Genomic DNA, 15,819 nt, shown 5'->3' with positions numbered 1-15,819 from the left:
AAGAGATTATATAAGATTCAATATTTAACTAATTAACTTTTTTTAATACAATAAATACATAATTGTAATTTTATTGTATAATATAAAAAACACAGATTACACATTTAACGAACTGAGCAAATAAACTATAATTTAATTTAACCTTTTTATATGTATCTACAGAATAATTGTTAGTTTTTCTAAATACAAGAAAGAAAATAAATAAAAACTAGAATAATGTAAAAAATGATCATCTCTCTCTCTCTCTCTCTCTCTCTCTCTCTCTCTCTCTCTCTCTCTCTCCTGTATCTGTCTCCTCCTTTCAGTGCATCAGCAGCAGTGTGTGCAGCAGCAGCATCCTGACCCACACCGCTTTACTATCAGTCGAGCTCCACTTTCCTCCCGCGAGAGAAATAAAATAATAACAACACAAAGAAAACATATCGCACGACAGACATCTGAAGCGACAAGCAGCTCGACAGAAGAGCAGCTTCGCACGTTTAAATAAATCGCTTCTTTTTCCGTCCTCGCAGGGTTTTTTTTTTGGACCAGTCCAGACAGCAGACCGGACTTCTCCCGTTGACTCGTCACTCTCTCAAGGTAAGATGAATGTGTCAACATGTTTGACTGTTTATTATCATGTGCATGGATAACGTGTGTTTTGCACATTGTCCTACATGATGCAATCGAGTGCGTCATGCGTTTCACTCCACACGAAGTATTGATGGATTTAATGGTGTCCATATTAATGAGAGGCTAATGACAACTACACATCTCATTCTCATTCAAAAATATTTACCTTCTGTTCTGCAATGTTTGCACGTTATGGACGATGAAATGCCATTTATTAGATGATCATGGTTGTGTCTTGCTCTGGTTTACTCTGCCTACACAAGAACACACACATGAACATCCTCTCTCTCTCTCTCTCTCTCTCTCTCTCTCTCTCTCTCACACACACACACACACACACACACACACACACACACACACACACACACACACACACACACAGAGGAACAACAGGCTTTTGATTCAACAACAATAACAAGTGTGAAGACGGACAGATGAGCACCGTTGATTCATGCTGGTTGACGCTGGTCGACGCAGCGCTGTGGGATTTTTTAGCGATTTAAAAAAATTATCTTTGCGTGGGATGTCTGCGCTTAGCACGATGTGGCAAGATGTGGTGTGATGTTTCCCGGTGTAGTTTGGCATAGGTACTGAGGATGTGTGTGTGTGTGTGTGTGTGTGTGTGTGTGCACAAGTGAGATGGGGAGGGGGGTGTGGTGTGTCTTTTTTAATCCACACCATCCTCACCATGAGGGTACCTCTGTAAATAAAGCGGGCATTAACACACCCCTTACTGCACCTCCATGCTGATCATACCAACGCCTCTTCTGCACACACACACACACACACACACACACACACACACACACACACACACACACACACACTGTTATAAGGTACCATACCAGATTTGCCAGAGACCAAAGCATTAACCATTGTCCCTATTGTTGCTGAGGCTCTGCCTGCCTCTCAAGGTCATCCCCTGTTGGCAAATGATGGTGGAGGGACAGTGTTATGTAACAGCTACCGCCTGGCTCAGGGGCAGGTCTGCTGGTTGTCACAGGTCTGTGAAAATTACCCATCTGACGACATATCTTTCTGGCACCTGTGTGCAGATGAAACTAAAGGATTTTCTTCCCCCCCATTTGGTTCTGTCTTGGCCTCGGTGGACTGGGAGACAAAGGGCTATGACTCAGGTTTGGAGTCAGCATGGTGCTCCGCTCTGCATTGCACTGCAGACTGACCCAGAGGGTTAGTCCCAGCCTCTGCCTCTTTTAGATCTGTGAAAAAAGTGTGACATTTGGTGATTACGCGCCCATCTGTTTTTTTTTTTTCCATCTCCTGTAGATTTAAATAACTTGTACAAAACCTCATCAATGTGCATATAATTAAGAGCTAACAGGGGGGCGGGGTGTTCACTCGTTTGTGCTAACAGGAGCGTCATTCTTTTTCATCGTTTCCTCTCACATCACTTTCCTCGAATTGATCCTTTTTTTCCATTCACGTCTGTTCTTTGTGCGTCTTCTACTCCTGATGCACTTTCCATCCTGTTGCAGGGGCCGCAAACTGGAACTGAGTGAGCGGAGGAATGTTGAAGGAATTACCACAATCAAAAGCTCGCTGTTTTTCTTAATCCCATCTCTCACTGGCTGCAGTACGAGACCGATCGTGAGCAGAACAGATAAAAGGAGCTCGATAGCTCGGAAAAGGGAAAGTTATCGAAGGCGTGGAAATGAAAACAAAGAATCATTCCTGGCATGTGGCCTGAGCGATAATCTTTCAACTCTGCGAGGCACAACTATCTTTCAAATGCATAAAGACTGTGTAGGAAGATGATGCAAAAACTGCCCAGCCGCACCTTGTTTTGACTTGCGTCACTTTAAAGGTTGTGCAGATTTATATAGAGAGAGCTGCGGGGGTGGTGTTTAAAAAAAATGTGTGATTTATTTAAGTGTTTGTTTGCTTGTTTTCACACCAAGCCTGTCAAGCTCAATTCTTTCACAATGAGTTTAAGTGTTTGCCTCTTATTATATGAGATAGTTTTGGCAGTTTAAACAAGGCTCGGAGCTGTTGCTGTACGATATGTGAAAGGAGCTCTGGATGGACGGAGTTGGACGCAGGTGCAGCTGTGTCTTGTTGCATGCGTGAATGTGGACAGAGGAACGTGTAGCGCTTGCATTTTGATGCGGCGTGTGCATGCTGTGAACGTGCATCAACGTTTAGCACCATGTTAGAGGCTTGGATGCATGAAGTCCTCAGAGGTTTCGATGCCTGTCCGCTTTGACATGACAGTTTGCTCATAATGTGCGTGTAGGGCCCTGAAATGCAGCTTAATTCTTCATGATTTCTGATGTCCTGGAATGCAAAGTGCTCACAGATTCAGAAACATCAGAGACGCACAGAGTCAAAGTGCATGCTCCTGCATATTTGACTTGTGTGAGATACACAGCTGTAGCCTTTACATTGATGCACAGTCTACTACAGCACACACACACACATCTCTACACAGTGATGTAATGCAGAGGCTGTTATCCGCCTTGTGCTCACATCTCTCCCGAGACACATCAGTCTCCTGCTGCAGCTTCAGTGTTCAGGCGCAGCCCATCTTCTGTGACAGCCCGGATTGTAGCAGGAAAGTGTTGGCAACTTGCTGTGGGAGCGCACTGCCTCTTCAGCATCACTGCAGCACTGAGACTCTTTTTTTTTTTGCATTTGACAGAATGTTTTCAACCCCTTTCACGGAGGAGGGGGCCAGGTCTTCATTGTCACATTTAGACTTTTTTTTTTTTCTAACCCATAAGGATTCCTCCAGAGTCTCTACTCTTTATGTACAAGAATGTGATCGGTGACAAGAGGCAACCTGCACGGCTGAAAAACCTTCTTATTTTTATAAAACCTGATGTGAATGTTCGGGGCTTGTCCACTTTGAGTGATACGGCCTGCTGTCTGCTCGGTGTCAGCTCATCTACCTAAGGCCAGGGAACTACCGTGTTTGTGTTGTGGTGCCTTTGAAAGATTTTAACTTGCAGATGTTGGATGCATAATGTGGTTTATTGTGTGGATTAATATAAGAGGCCATCCAAGAAGTTTGTGCTCCTTATTTTGGTGACTTTTCTTTACAGGTATCGGTGTCTGCGCTGGGGAATGACTTCTAAACACCATTGAATCTTTGTATGTGTAATATAAAAGAAGCAGGCACCGGTGAAATTCTGCATCTGAAGCATTCATTGATTCAGAATCAGGGTTAATCCTTTAAACAATCTTGTTTCATTGTTATTAAAGGGGGGGGGGGGGGGGGGTGTTTTTAAACCTTGTTACTCTTGAATTGACTTTTTGTTTTTTTTGTTTTTTTTTTACCAAAAAATTTCAGCAACTTCATGTTTCCATTAAATGGCCCGAAGGAAGCTAATGGCTAATGCTGATGATACTAGACAACCCATAACTTCTGGCTGGCCCAGATTTATGTGCATTAGTGGGGTCTTGGAGGCCTATTCTGGGGATGTGTTCCATCAAGTAGCAGCGGGTTGTCTCCATAAATAGATGTGAATTCATACAGTCTAAGCCTTTTCATTTTTTGGCTAATTAGTAAGTAAATCACAGTGTTTCCCACAGAGTGATATTTTAATTATGATGATGACACAGATGTTTCTATTAACTCAAAAAACTGTGTGTTGAATGCAGCAAACTTGCTCCACACTCACACAGATGTCTGCTGGGACGGCAGGAGGGATCAGTGGACACAAATGACTTGAACATTTTAAAGTCTGCTGTCTTCGATGTTGCCATCTGGAATCCTGACTTTTCTTACACTGTCTTCCACTCATAGATCACTGTATTAGATATAATGAACATGTTAACGATACATGTTTGGTCAGTCTAGAATCACATGCTGAATGAGTACTAGAAAATAACTCATCATAAGCAGCTGGAGCACAGGAAGGTCTATTATAGTACACTCGAGTACACTTCAAGTTCAGCAGCTGAAATTAACTTCTTTGACAACCGTAGACAATAAACAGCACACACTTGGTTAGCAACCACTTTCCTCGGTGCTGGCCTCCAACTTTGTTTTGGGAACCAATGCTCTAATTTACCAGGCACTTCTTTCTCACTGACTTGATGCTATGATAAAGATACAAGTTATTTAAAGAGAAACAATAAGTATGGTTATGATGAATCAAACAACAGCGGAAGACACTCATTCTTTTCACCAGGCTTTAAACACTGTTATTTCTGCTGTTCGGTTAAATTGATCTTGACCCAAAATACACCTAAAAGTCAGAATCTCATGAGTCATCCAACATTATGGAACATGAGGTGTCTGGTACCTCTTCAACAACTCCAAGTCAGATAGCTCTTAAAACAGAAACCAGGAACCAAAACTCAAACTGTCATTCATCAATCTTGGCGAAAGAAAAATATTGAAACGAAGAATTTGTTCAAGGGCCTGTCAGTGTTATGATCCCACCAGTGAATGCTGCAGCGTCCTTTTTTTCGTATCAAAGAGATATTTTTGAGTCAGACGATTTTATTTTTGACTGGAAAAGAAAACTTGACAAAAGGACATTTTGACAGCCTGAGTTTTGGTGCTGCGCTGATCCACTTCTGCTTCATGATTATTGCCACCATTGAACATCTCTGTAAATATTTATACGCCTGTGAACTGCAGTTGAAAGATAAGAGGGTCAGTTATGAATAAGAAAACTGACAACTTGCTCTTTCACAACAAACCGAATGCTCTTAAAATGCCCTGCGGCTCACATTTACACAAGACTGCTTTTCTATACTCCTTAAAAGGCCCCATTTGAGTAACACAGGGTTATTATCTGAAGTCTGTTATGCTCATATTACTTAATCACCGTCACACATTGAGTCCTTGCTCAATGTGCATAGCTGTCCATGGAAAGTAAGTGGAAAGCCCGTGGAATCATGGGACGTTAAAGCCCTTTGGCTTTATGTATCAAAGTGTCTGAAACCAATTAAAGACTCTAAAAGCTGAGAGGTCACTATTTTTCTGTATTTGAAAGTCACAAGCACAAAAAAAAAAGAAAATGATCACATAGCTTTTAAAAAACTAACAATAAGAGTCTGGGATCTCTTTCATCTGAAACGCTGCTTATCCCTGAAGTCATCAGAAATGTCTGAGAGGCCTGACTTCAGGTCCAGAGGGATGAGATACATCACCTCTTGCCTCTTTTTATCCCAGGCTCCTTCATAAACAATGTACTGTTGCCTTTGACACACCTGCAGTGACTTAATCGGTTCTAGATAAATATTAATTTATTGTATTGTCCATTTAATTGAATGGCAGTGGAAGGCTGACTAACTTGATTTTGTACGTCATGAATCTTGAATCTCTGAATAAGCTGCGCTCAAGCTGAGGGAAAATTGAATTTCAGTACAAAGTAAATTCATCTGCCTCAGACCAAGAGTTTCCAAACGATAACGTAGGATCTATATGAGCTGCTGATGAATGTTCTGAAGGGATTTTCTTTTTAGGAAGAGGGATTAACTTACATTTTTTTAGGTCACTCTTTCAACTATAAATCCAAATTAGATCAACTACCGCAAACACACACACACACACACACACACACACACACACACACACACACACACACACACACACACACACACACAAGTTTGTGCATTTAGAAAAGTTTATTTTCATTCTTCCCCATGATAAATGGATTGGTACCATTTCCCTGTCAGCACATTATACTGTATATGAAGCTCTTGCAAGAAGTCAGCTTACCTTCGCCGACAGGAGAAGTAAACATTTTGTTCTCTAACTGTATTAAGTCCTTCAAATATATATATATGTTATAAATAACCTCGATCCGGTGAATGTGTGTTCGTCATCGAATGATGTTTGACTCCTAACCCTAACCCAAGTCCAAGCTAGCTAACTTTATAGTTAATTACCACTGACCTTGGTAAGCGCATCAAGCAGTGTGGCGGTGCAGAGTGACGATTTACTGGCATTTCTCCGTTCGCCGGTAGGGGGCGCTAATTTAGGAAACACTCCTATGGGTCGTATTACGTGACGGACGACCTTTATGGTCGTATAGCTTGGAGGACTTGTTGGTTGATTCCCCTGTTGATCAGACAAAAACATAAATTCAGAATAGAAAAATGGTCCAACGTTAAGAACACTCAGAAAAGTGTGAACCCTGAGCACAGGTAGTTAAATCATAGGCTAACATTAGCTGTGCTAGCAGCAGTCCTACTTCCATGTGAACCTTCACACGCCTGTAATGATTACCCATTGTGGAAACCACTACAGGATGCCATCCTTCGACTCTGCTGGTTTACATCCAGGAAGTAGAGCGTAACTAACAGGGACTCCTTCCCCTGCGAGTGGCGGGCAGCTGCGTTTCAGCTCACACGCATCATTTGACTGATATTACAGGCCTGAATTCATAAAAATATTGATAAGTAGTGCAAGCAGCAAGTAATTATTGTGCTGACTAGAAGTGTGAATACAGTTAATTGGTTAATCAACCGGTCCCTCACATGTCAAACAGTGAAGGAGAGAAACAGCCTGTGTAGTTTCTGTGTCGTTGTGTTATTGACTTCTACTTATTCAGTCGCCATCATTCTGGATAAATGACCTGGCTGTTTAATATTCTCAGGCATCTGGGACTGTTGGTTACTGCAAGTTAGTTTTTTGAGCAACCTTGTTCGGTGTGTTCAAGGCCTGTAAATGAACAAATTCTGAGGCCCTGCTCACAATCACATTACTTCACTACACAATGGAACTTTGCCAACAAAAAAGGGCAGAAAAGTGATTTCTTTTTGCATTTTTTCTACTTTAATTGTTTTTTATCCTTTCAAAAGCCGCCTGTGGACAAGTGTTGCAAATTAGCAAATGTGCTTTAACACTCAAAGTATCTGGTTTGTCCAATGTAATTGCAATGTCCACATCCAATAAACTATAAATAAATTATATGTTCCAGGTGAGCCTCAGGTCCCGGCATTATTAAGATTCACAGCATATTTAAATAAATTAAATCCAGTTTCTACCTCAAAGGCACAAAATCAGTCTCTAAAACTGATAGTGTCCTTTCAAAATATAATTGCTCAAAGAAGCACCTTTAAAGGGACCTTCCCAAGAAGCGGTGCAGCACGGCAGGCCTCGGTATATGACTGCAGCACCTCTTGGATGGCTGCCTGAGTCTCCTCACCCTCACACTGTGCTACAGAGACAGATTGGCACCACACATGCTGCTACTGCCTCGTAGCTCTCTTGGTCTTTTCAAGCTAAAAGAGGTCTAATAAAACGTTTCAGCAGAGAGTAAGAGAAGGAAGGCTCCAGAACTCTTACCATCTATCTACCATTATGATAATTGCAGGTTGTTTAATGAACTAATCAAGGACATAAAGTGGTAGCATCAGCACTGTGCAGGCACATCAGCGATCTGCGGAGGCAGCTGGATGCGAACAGCTCCAGTGGAGACATTAAGGGTCATTAAACGCCAAAGCACACTTAAGTTTCTCTAAAATGCCACATCTGGTCAATGGACTTAAACTGTCATTATTACCATTTTGCAAATCTAAAGAACATTATTAAAAGGTAAGGTGCAGAGTCAGACCAGAAAGAAATGGGCTCAGGTCTATTACAGAGGGAAGACCAAACAAAACAAAAAAAACAGTTTAGGAATCTGGTGCCAAAAGGGAGAGTTATTGTTTGCTTCTTTTCAGAGGAAGTAGGTTTTGACATTAGTATGTATCATCCCTTTTATATCAAAATAACAATCATAACATACAGTGTAATGCTATTTCTCATGGAGTATTTTAAGGGTTCCTCTGAAAATGAATCAACAACAAACAAACTAAAGTAGGGCGAGCAGCTGCTTAAAGGACGCTGAAAAAAAAGACAAGTTGCATGTCTGACAAACTGACCCAAATATTCAAGAAACGATGTTACAGGACTTATTTTCAGCCACTTCTGAACATCTTCCAAGTCCTCACATGACCTTTTTAAAGTTTATGTTGGAAAATTGAGATTTGGTTTCCCATTTCATGTTCTCTTGTTTCCCACTCTTTATAAATCCCACTGTGAGGCAATCTCTACTGTGTCCGAGCACGCCTCACCCCAAAGTCCAGTTGGGCCCTTGCACAGTTGAAAGCACTGGCACACAACGTGGACGTCCCATATAGCCTAATGGATTCTACAAAGGGTCGATGTTGATGCAGGGGTCGAGTGTTTCCTTGAAATTAAGACAGATGTTAATATTCTCAATCAGCTGAGAAAAGAAGCACAACTGCAGAGTTTTACGACATGACAGTGTCGTGATATTGGATAGTTTGGTGGTGATGCGATGATGTGGTGACATTAGAGGTACATGTGAGTGCATACCAGCAGGGGACTGGGGAGGGGGGACATCTTCAGGTTGAGTGTGCCCTTTACTTGACAACAGGGACTGTACCTAATAGAGAAGCCACTCTGTTCATTGTAAGATGATTAAAACCTTTCTTCTTTACGTGTCTGTGCCTCTTCCCTGTTTGCAGGCAAAATGGGGAAACAGAACAGCAAGCTGACCCCTGAAGTGATGGAGGACCTGGTGAAGAACACAGAGTTTAACGAACATGAGCTCAAGCAGTGGTACAAGGGTTTCCTGAAGGACTGCCCCACCGGCCGCCTCAACCTGGAGGAGTTCCAGCAGCTCTATGTCAAGGTAAGACTCCATCACTCACTTTCACGTGATGGATTATGCAAATATTGTTCGCTTCAAGACTCACACTCGTTTGCATTGCTCACCAAACACACACACAAACACCAACCTAAGAAACCCCCCTCCGATGTTCTGTGTGTGATCCAAGGTGGGATTGTTTGAGTCAAATACCATGACTTAACATTGTTCCTCCAAAAAAACAACAACAACAGTGGCAGTAAAGGATTGAAACTTTTTTTGGCCAAAGCTGGTTTTATCTAAAGTAGCTTAACACTGATAATAATGTTCACCTGCGTGTTCATCACTTTATCTATTTCCTGCTTGGTGCTGAACGGTTGGTCAACATCAGGGTGTATCAGAATCTTCCAGCTGTTAACAACACAACATACATGACTGAAGCAGAAAGTATAAGTTGTGGTCCTGGATAAAGAAAACTTTGAGCTCAATATGTTTTTATGTTTTCAGGTTTTTCAAAATAAAAGACAAACACTTGACATACAAATGAGGCTCGCAGCAGAAGCCTTTGTAAACAGAGTAAACGTAACACCAGTGCGTCAGAAGCAGTATTAAGAGTATTGTGGCATTGTCAGTAGAGGCCTTACTGTTCACTGTTCTGCTCTATTTTCATTATTAAAATCTAACAAAATTCACTCTCAGTGGGGTTTTCCCTTGATTCATATTAACAGGGCTGGTTGGTTTGACATGAACACTTTCTGAATGACCGAGAAGACCACCAAGGGAAATTTCACTCCCATTATGCACCCTGCTAGATTTGTACAGGCATCCTGCCATGTTCCTATTTTCCTCTCCTGTATCTGGGCAGAAAACCAACCGAGGGGCAGATATCAGAGGCGCTCAGATGATTATCTTCTAATGCTAATATGTAACCTAGCATATCTCATTTCCTCTGACAGAGCTGTGTGAATTTAATCCATGATTTATTCATTTAGTTGTATAAAACAGAGAGACACTCACATGGAAACTAAAATGATGTTAATGTAAAAGGGGTAATGGTGAAGAAGATTTACAAGATATATATATATATATACAATATATATATCAATATATCAATAAGATTTATTTTTGGCCTTTATTGATAGAGAGGAAAGTGGATAGAGCCGGAAATCAGGGAGAGAGCGGGGAGAGACATGCGGGAGAGGAGCCACAGGCCGGACGCGAACCCTGGCCGCCCGCGCGAGGAGCAAAGCCTCGCTACATGGGACACGCGCGCTGCCGCTGCGCCACCAGCGCCCCGTGCCATTGAACTTTTATTCACTTTACCCTCGTGTACGTCATAAGTGCCACCTTGAGAAAACATGAAGTAGTGCACTATAACTCTACTTGGTAGAGAAATCTGTTTCGAGCAGCATCATTTTTTACGACATAAATATTTTAAGATTTGGCACCAGTTATTTTATAATTGTATAAATGTATCAAGATGACGATTTAATGCCCATTTTTGTCACACGCCGTTATTTAACCTGACTGGTTGATTTGGAGTTAGATGGAGATGAGCTCCTTCTAATAACAGACAAACACCGTACTTTCTGTGCTGTGATATTTCTTCAGTCTGTTAAAAACACCGTTTTTCGTAGTTTTTTTTTTTCGTGTAATATCGTTGTCGTCCTCGTGCTCTAAGAAAGTGCTCTGAGTAGTGTAAGGAGAGGCATTTATGTTTTTTTCACTGCTGCCAGGAAATGCTTCCTAACCAGGGGGTGCTGCAGTTACGTAAGGCACGCCCGGACTCTGAGGTCATGGGTGCACTTCCTCTAAATGCCGTCAGAGCTCACGCATCAGCTGAGATCAGAGAAGAAAGTGAAAAAAAAAAAAATGGTGAAACGTCAGAAATAAGTGAAGGTTACGGCTGCCAAGGTTTCAAGATAAATCCGAACAAAAGGGCACCTGTCACCAGTGGGAATGACATTTTCCATTCGGAACAATTTTGTTCCATTAAAACCTGCTGAAAATCATTTCAAATCGAATCGCAAAGATTAGCCAGACTCCTGGGAAATAAGAAAAAGTTGGCAGCTCTGATAGCGGGATACAAACACACAAAAGAGGTATCCCTGAAAATCTCTTTATTGCACAATATGAGAGGCAGGAAAATCTGCAGCCATGCTAAAGGGGGCAACATAGCTCACATCTAAAGGGGTCTTGTAGGCTGCTGGGTAAATCCTGCTATTGATGCATCCTATTGTGTTTCCAGGCAACTGTGTATCAGTGATAGGGCTTTATTTAAATCCAGAGAGCTGATAAGTGGAAAAACGGTCTGCTGCGACCTCACATTAACAGGACAGATTGTTCCTGTGAAGAGTGAGTCTGTGTGTGTGTGTGTGTGTGTGTGTGTGTGTGTTTCTGCTGATGTGGGAGGGGGGGGTCATATGTTTAGTGGGTGGGAGAGGGAGACAGAACAGAGTGTTTGCGTCGGTTGGAAGCGAGAAACAGAGATGAAATGAGAAGAGTAAGCAAGTGAAAGAAAGAAAGTGTGCATACATTATTTATCAAGTCATTAGCTGCAATGGAGTCATGCAACAGAGACATGAGAAATGAATGGGAAGAGTCGTGTGAGGATGTGTGCGCCTGTGACCTCACTCATGCATGCAGGAGACATAAGCAGGGCTCCACTTACACCTGTGCACCCACATCTTGTCTCCACACTTCCTTCAATCATCCCTGCTCCTTCTGTTAGCCGACATTCACGCAAACCCGCACCTGAGACCCTGGCAATGGGGAGTAATGTGTTAAGTCCACTCGGCCGCCTGTATGGACTTTATGTACCTTTTTTTTTTTTTTTTGGTTTTAAGGTCAACACACTGTTCTCTGGCTTCTTTTAATTTTTCTGTGCTCTCTCTTCCTTGTTTAATTTGCCTATGTGGAGGTAATATTTCAGGCTGTGAAAAAGGGGAGAGCAAGGGAGAGGGGAAGAAAATGTGATAAAGAAGGCGAGTTGAGAGTCAGAGGCATGAAAAAGTGGAGAGGAGAGAGAAAGGATCAGGCAGAGGGAAAGAAAGCAGGTGAGGCATGTCGAATGGAAATAATAGGTGTATGTATCTCAGGGCGGTGTGTGATATTCACAGTCGCAGCATATAATCTGCAGTATGTCTCTGTATACTGTGACCAGCTTCTCACACTGTCAATGGATCTGAATGACGGATCATTGATGACTTCGTATATCATCATAAGACTGCTCCAAAGTAATCTGAAGAGTTTTGAATTAATTCTCAAGCATTCACTGGATTGGAATATAAAAGTCAAAAGCTGTATATACGTATATTAAGATTGTGGGATAGAAAATCGTTCCCAAGTCGTGTAATATGTCCACTCATGAATGAGCTCATTTAAATGCATATTTTTCATTTAAATACTCAGTTATACTCATTTCCATGTTGAACTTTTTATCAGACTGCTGGCATGGAGAGTTGTTTCCTGTCACACATGCGCAGAGCGTCCGTGGCGGTTGTTCGTCAGCCGTGGCCTTTGCGGGTGGTTCAAGTGCAACTTTTTGGCCAAGACAAAGGCGTTGAGAGGGGACGTCACATTCGGCCTGCGTCACCGCGAGTTCTTTGCCGTCTGCTTGGTGTGTCTTGATCTTTAGGGGGGAAAGAAAAAGATTGAGTCTCATCTAAAGCTGAATATTCAGACATTCACATATCCTGCGAACAACCTAGAATCAGAAAATACGTGCTATTAGCTTTGATGATTGGTTGAAGATAAAATGTTCAGTTCCTAGAGTCCTAACAGACCTCGGGCTGGATGTGGCTCAGCTCCTGCAGTCTAATGTCCAATGTGTCCACAGATAAGACACTGAACCCAAAGTTTCCTAATATATATAAATGAGTATAGTTACCATTGATACCTCTGCCATCAGCGCGTGAATAGATGGCTATAAAAGCGCTTTGAGTTGTCAGAAACCATTTTCCTACATTTAAAGCTCCTATGGTGAACGTTTAGATTTGGTTGATTTTGGTGACCCCTGTGCACAAAGCAAGTGACAGTATTGCACTGTGCTGAATTCACTGACATATGTCATCTTTCCATAAAGTATGTACACGCTGACACACGCAGAATGCTGCTTAATCCCATCATGTGACAGTTTTTACCGAGCAGTGTTTCAGGATTATACAATAACTGCAGTCTTCATCTTGTCTCCTGATGAAGATCATTAATATTAATCAACTGAGAACTCCTCACAGGAGCTTTAAAGTATAAGCCTGACTTCAGAACAAAACAAAATCTGTTCAAAATGACCTGACATTCTTTGCTGTCTTCCTGTCTCATTACTCCTGTCATGAGGCTCACCTATCTATAAACCTTTGCAGAATCATTACCCTGACCGCCCGCTGTTTTTTCTTTCTCTGTGGATTTCCACTTTAACTGGCATTGCCGATGCCAGACAGTGATGTAAAAATGGAAGAGAGGCTTCGGTGACAATTCACACTCCAGCGCTTGCGTGCCTCAGTGTGTGAAATTTCTCATCTTTGACACGCCTGCCGCTCTGGGAGCCATTTGTAACAGGATAACGACGCTCCCTGAGATGTTAAGGTGATAGATTTTGTTGCTGGAAGTTTTTTTCCCCCCCTGCGTTTGATGCATGCAGAGACAGGAGCCACACACAAGCATTTAACAGTGACCCATGAACATTACCAAAACATTTTTCATTCTTTTGTTCTGAACAGCAAAACACTTTTATCATTGAATTCCAGGGAGCATCTGATAAGAACTGTTGTACTTGTTGCAGTTCAGTCTTTGTTAGTGTGATGGTTTATAGTGACATCAAATAAGCATCAATATATTTGGTCTCCTTGGTTTTCTCTTTTCCTTGTTGAGTTATTATTTCATCATTAGTAGGCTGTAATAGTCTTCATGGTTTCTGCTACACCCAGCAGCTATCTGTCCTTGTCTCTTCCACTCGTATTACTTCACTCTTATTTCTACTGAGGAAACATGTCCTGATTTACAGGGGAACACAAACAAAGAGCAGCAAGCTTGTCGTCTTGTAGCTGCTTTTATAGTTTCTGTTATCTCTGTGAAGGTACGCCCATTTGAAGGTGCCTTAATACCAACAAGAATCGTTGATGTCAGAGAAGCCAGCACTTCAACATAGCATGTTTCATGTCTGATGATGTAGTATGGCTATTTAATTATTTCATTCAGTAGGCATCTTTCATATTGGACATAAAGAAAAGGTCATTTGTAAAATCTTCCAATATTTTTTTAATTTTTATTTAATTAAACCTTTGTATAAACAGGAAGGAAATCTTTTCTGGCTATGAATCGCAGCATTTATAGTAATAAATCAACCAAACGATAAAGTTTTGGAAGGGAAGTATGAACACTTAACTCTTCTGTGTCGCTGCAGGTGAGAAGTGAAATGATAAAGAGACACACACACACAAACACACACACACACACACACACACACACACACACACACACACACATGCTGACCTGAATGTACATGTATGGATGGATGGATTCCGCTCTGTTGCGTCTCGCTTGCATAGCCTCAAGGCTTTTTGCTGTTGACGGTTGTGTAGTGTGTTTGTGTGTGTGTGTGTGTGTGTGTGTGTGTGTGTGTGTGTGTGTGTGTGTGTGTGTGTGCTTCGACCATTTAGAGGTACTGGGTGTGAGACTCCTCGCCCTCCACAGATAGATACTGCGCCGGGTAGAATGAGAGGATGGTAAATGGAGCGACAGACAGACAGTGACATCATCTGGCTGACAGCCTGTTACTGTGTGGAAACATATGTTGCCTGATCACAGGAGACAAAAGACAAGAAAGATAAAGATGCGTTTCTCGTATGGCGTGGAGGATGAGCTGTAAAGCCCAGCGTTTTTTATTTGGAAAATCCTTTCGTAATCATTTGGAAAGATAAAAGACAGTGGAGCTAAGCCTCTGCAGAGGCAGCCAGTGATGACATAGTGTAGTGAGCATGTTTATGTTCACTAATGCAGTGTTATATGTTGACTCCCAGACAAACACAGGAGACAGCTGGAAAACATGGCACATGTCAATATCACGATAGTTATATTTTTACTTAGTGTTGAGTATTGAAACACTGATTCACATTTTTGTATTAACATCATAATAAAAAAAATAAATAACTTGATGTCAGATATATTTTAACATATACATTTTGACTGAAGTAAAAAGCCAAGTTTAAGAGCTGGGATTTGAGCTGTTATTTGTATGACAGCATTGCACAAGTACCTTCATATAATACAAATACAGTTCATAACAAATATAAACTGGAACAAAGTTATACTTTTCTTAAAGATCACACATTATCTTCCTTTTAACCAGTTTAAATAAGTCTCAGAGCTCCACAGAACATGTCTGTGAAGTGGTTTGTTCAAAATCCTCTCTGATCCTGTATTTGATTGTCTATAAACTCCTCTATTTCAGCCCTGATCAGAACAGGCTGTTTCTGTGTCTGCAGCTTTAAATATGTAAATGAGCTTTGTTTGACCACGCCCCCTCTCTGGAAGGACTTGTGCTTTCTCGCTCCTTGTTGTTTACAGTGAGAAGGCAGACTCAGAGGGCAGAATAAATACCTAACTGTTTGGAAGTTGCCCACCTGGGGGAGAA

The 15,819-nt window shown here is 41.7% G+C and overlaps 1 protein-coding gene and 1 long non-coding RNA gene across 2 annotated transcripts in view; one reads left to right on the top strand and one right to left on the bottom strand.

Moving 5' to 3' along the window:
* The window catches only part of LOC306830190, a 332,171-nt gene that overhangs the window by 102,915 nt on the left and 213,437 nt on the right, over positions 1–15,819 (bottom strand). The window lies entirely within an intron of this gene.
* vsnl1a (visinin-like 1a) overlaps positions 297–15,819 on the top strand; it is a 34,610-nt gene continuing 19,087 nt past the window's right edge. Inside the window, exons 1-2 of the mRNA XM_079353468.1 lie at positions 297–579; positions 9,067–9,233. Of these exons, the coding sequence (XP_079209594.1) occupies positions 9,072–9,233 (162 nt within the window). The 5' untranslated portion in view covers positions 297–579; positions 9,067–9,071. The remainder of the gene's footprint in view (positions 580–9,066; positions 9,234–15,819) is intronic.

The sequence above is a fragment of the Symphodus melops genome (genome assembly GCF_947650265.1).
Source record: "Symphodus melops genome assembly, chromosome: 1".
In the NCBI taxonomy this organism is placed as follows: Eukaryota; Metazoa; Chordata; class Actinopteri; order Labriformes; family Labridae; genus Symphodus; species Symphodus melops.
Note: the sequence above shows the minus strand (reverse complement) of the source record. Positions and strands in the feature narration are given on the sequence as shown.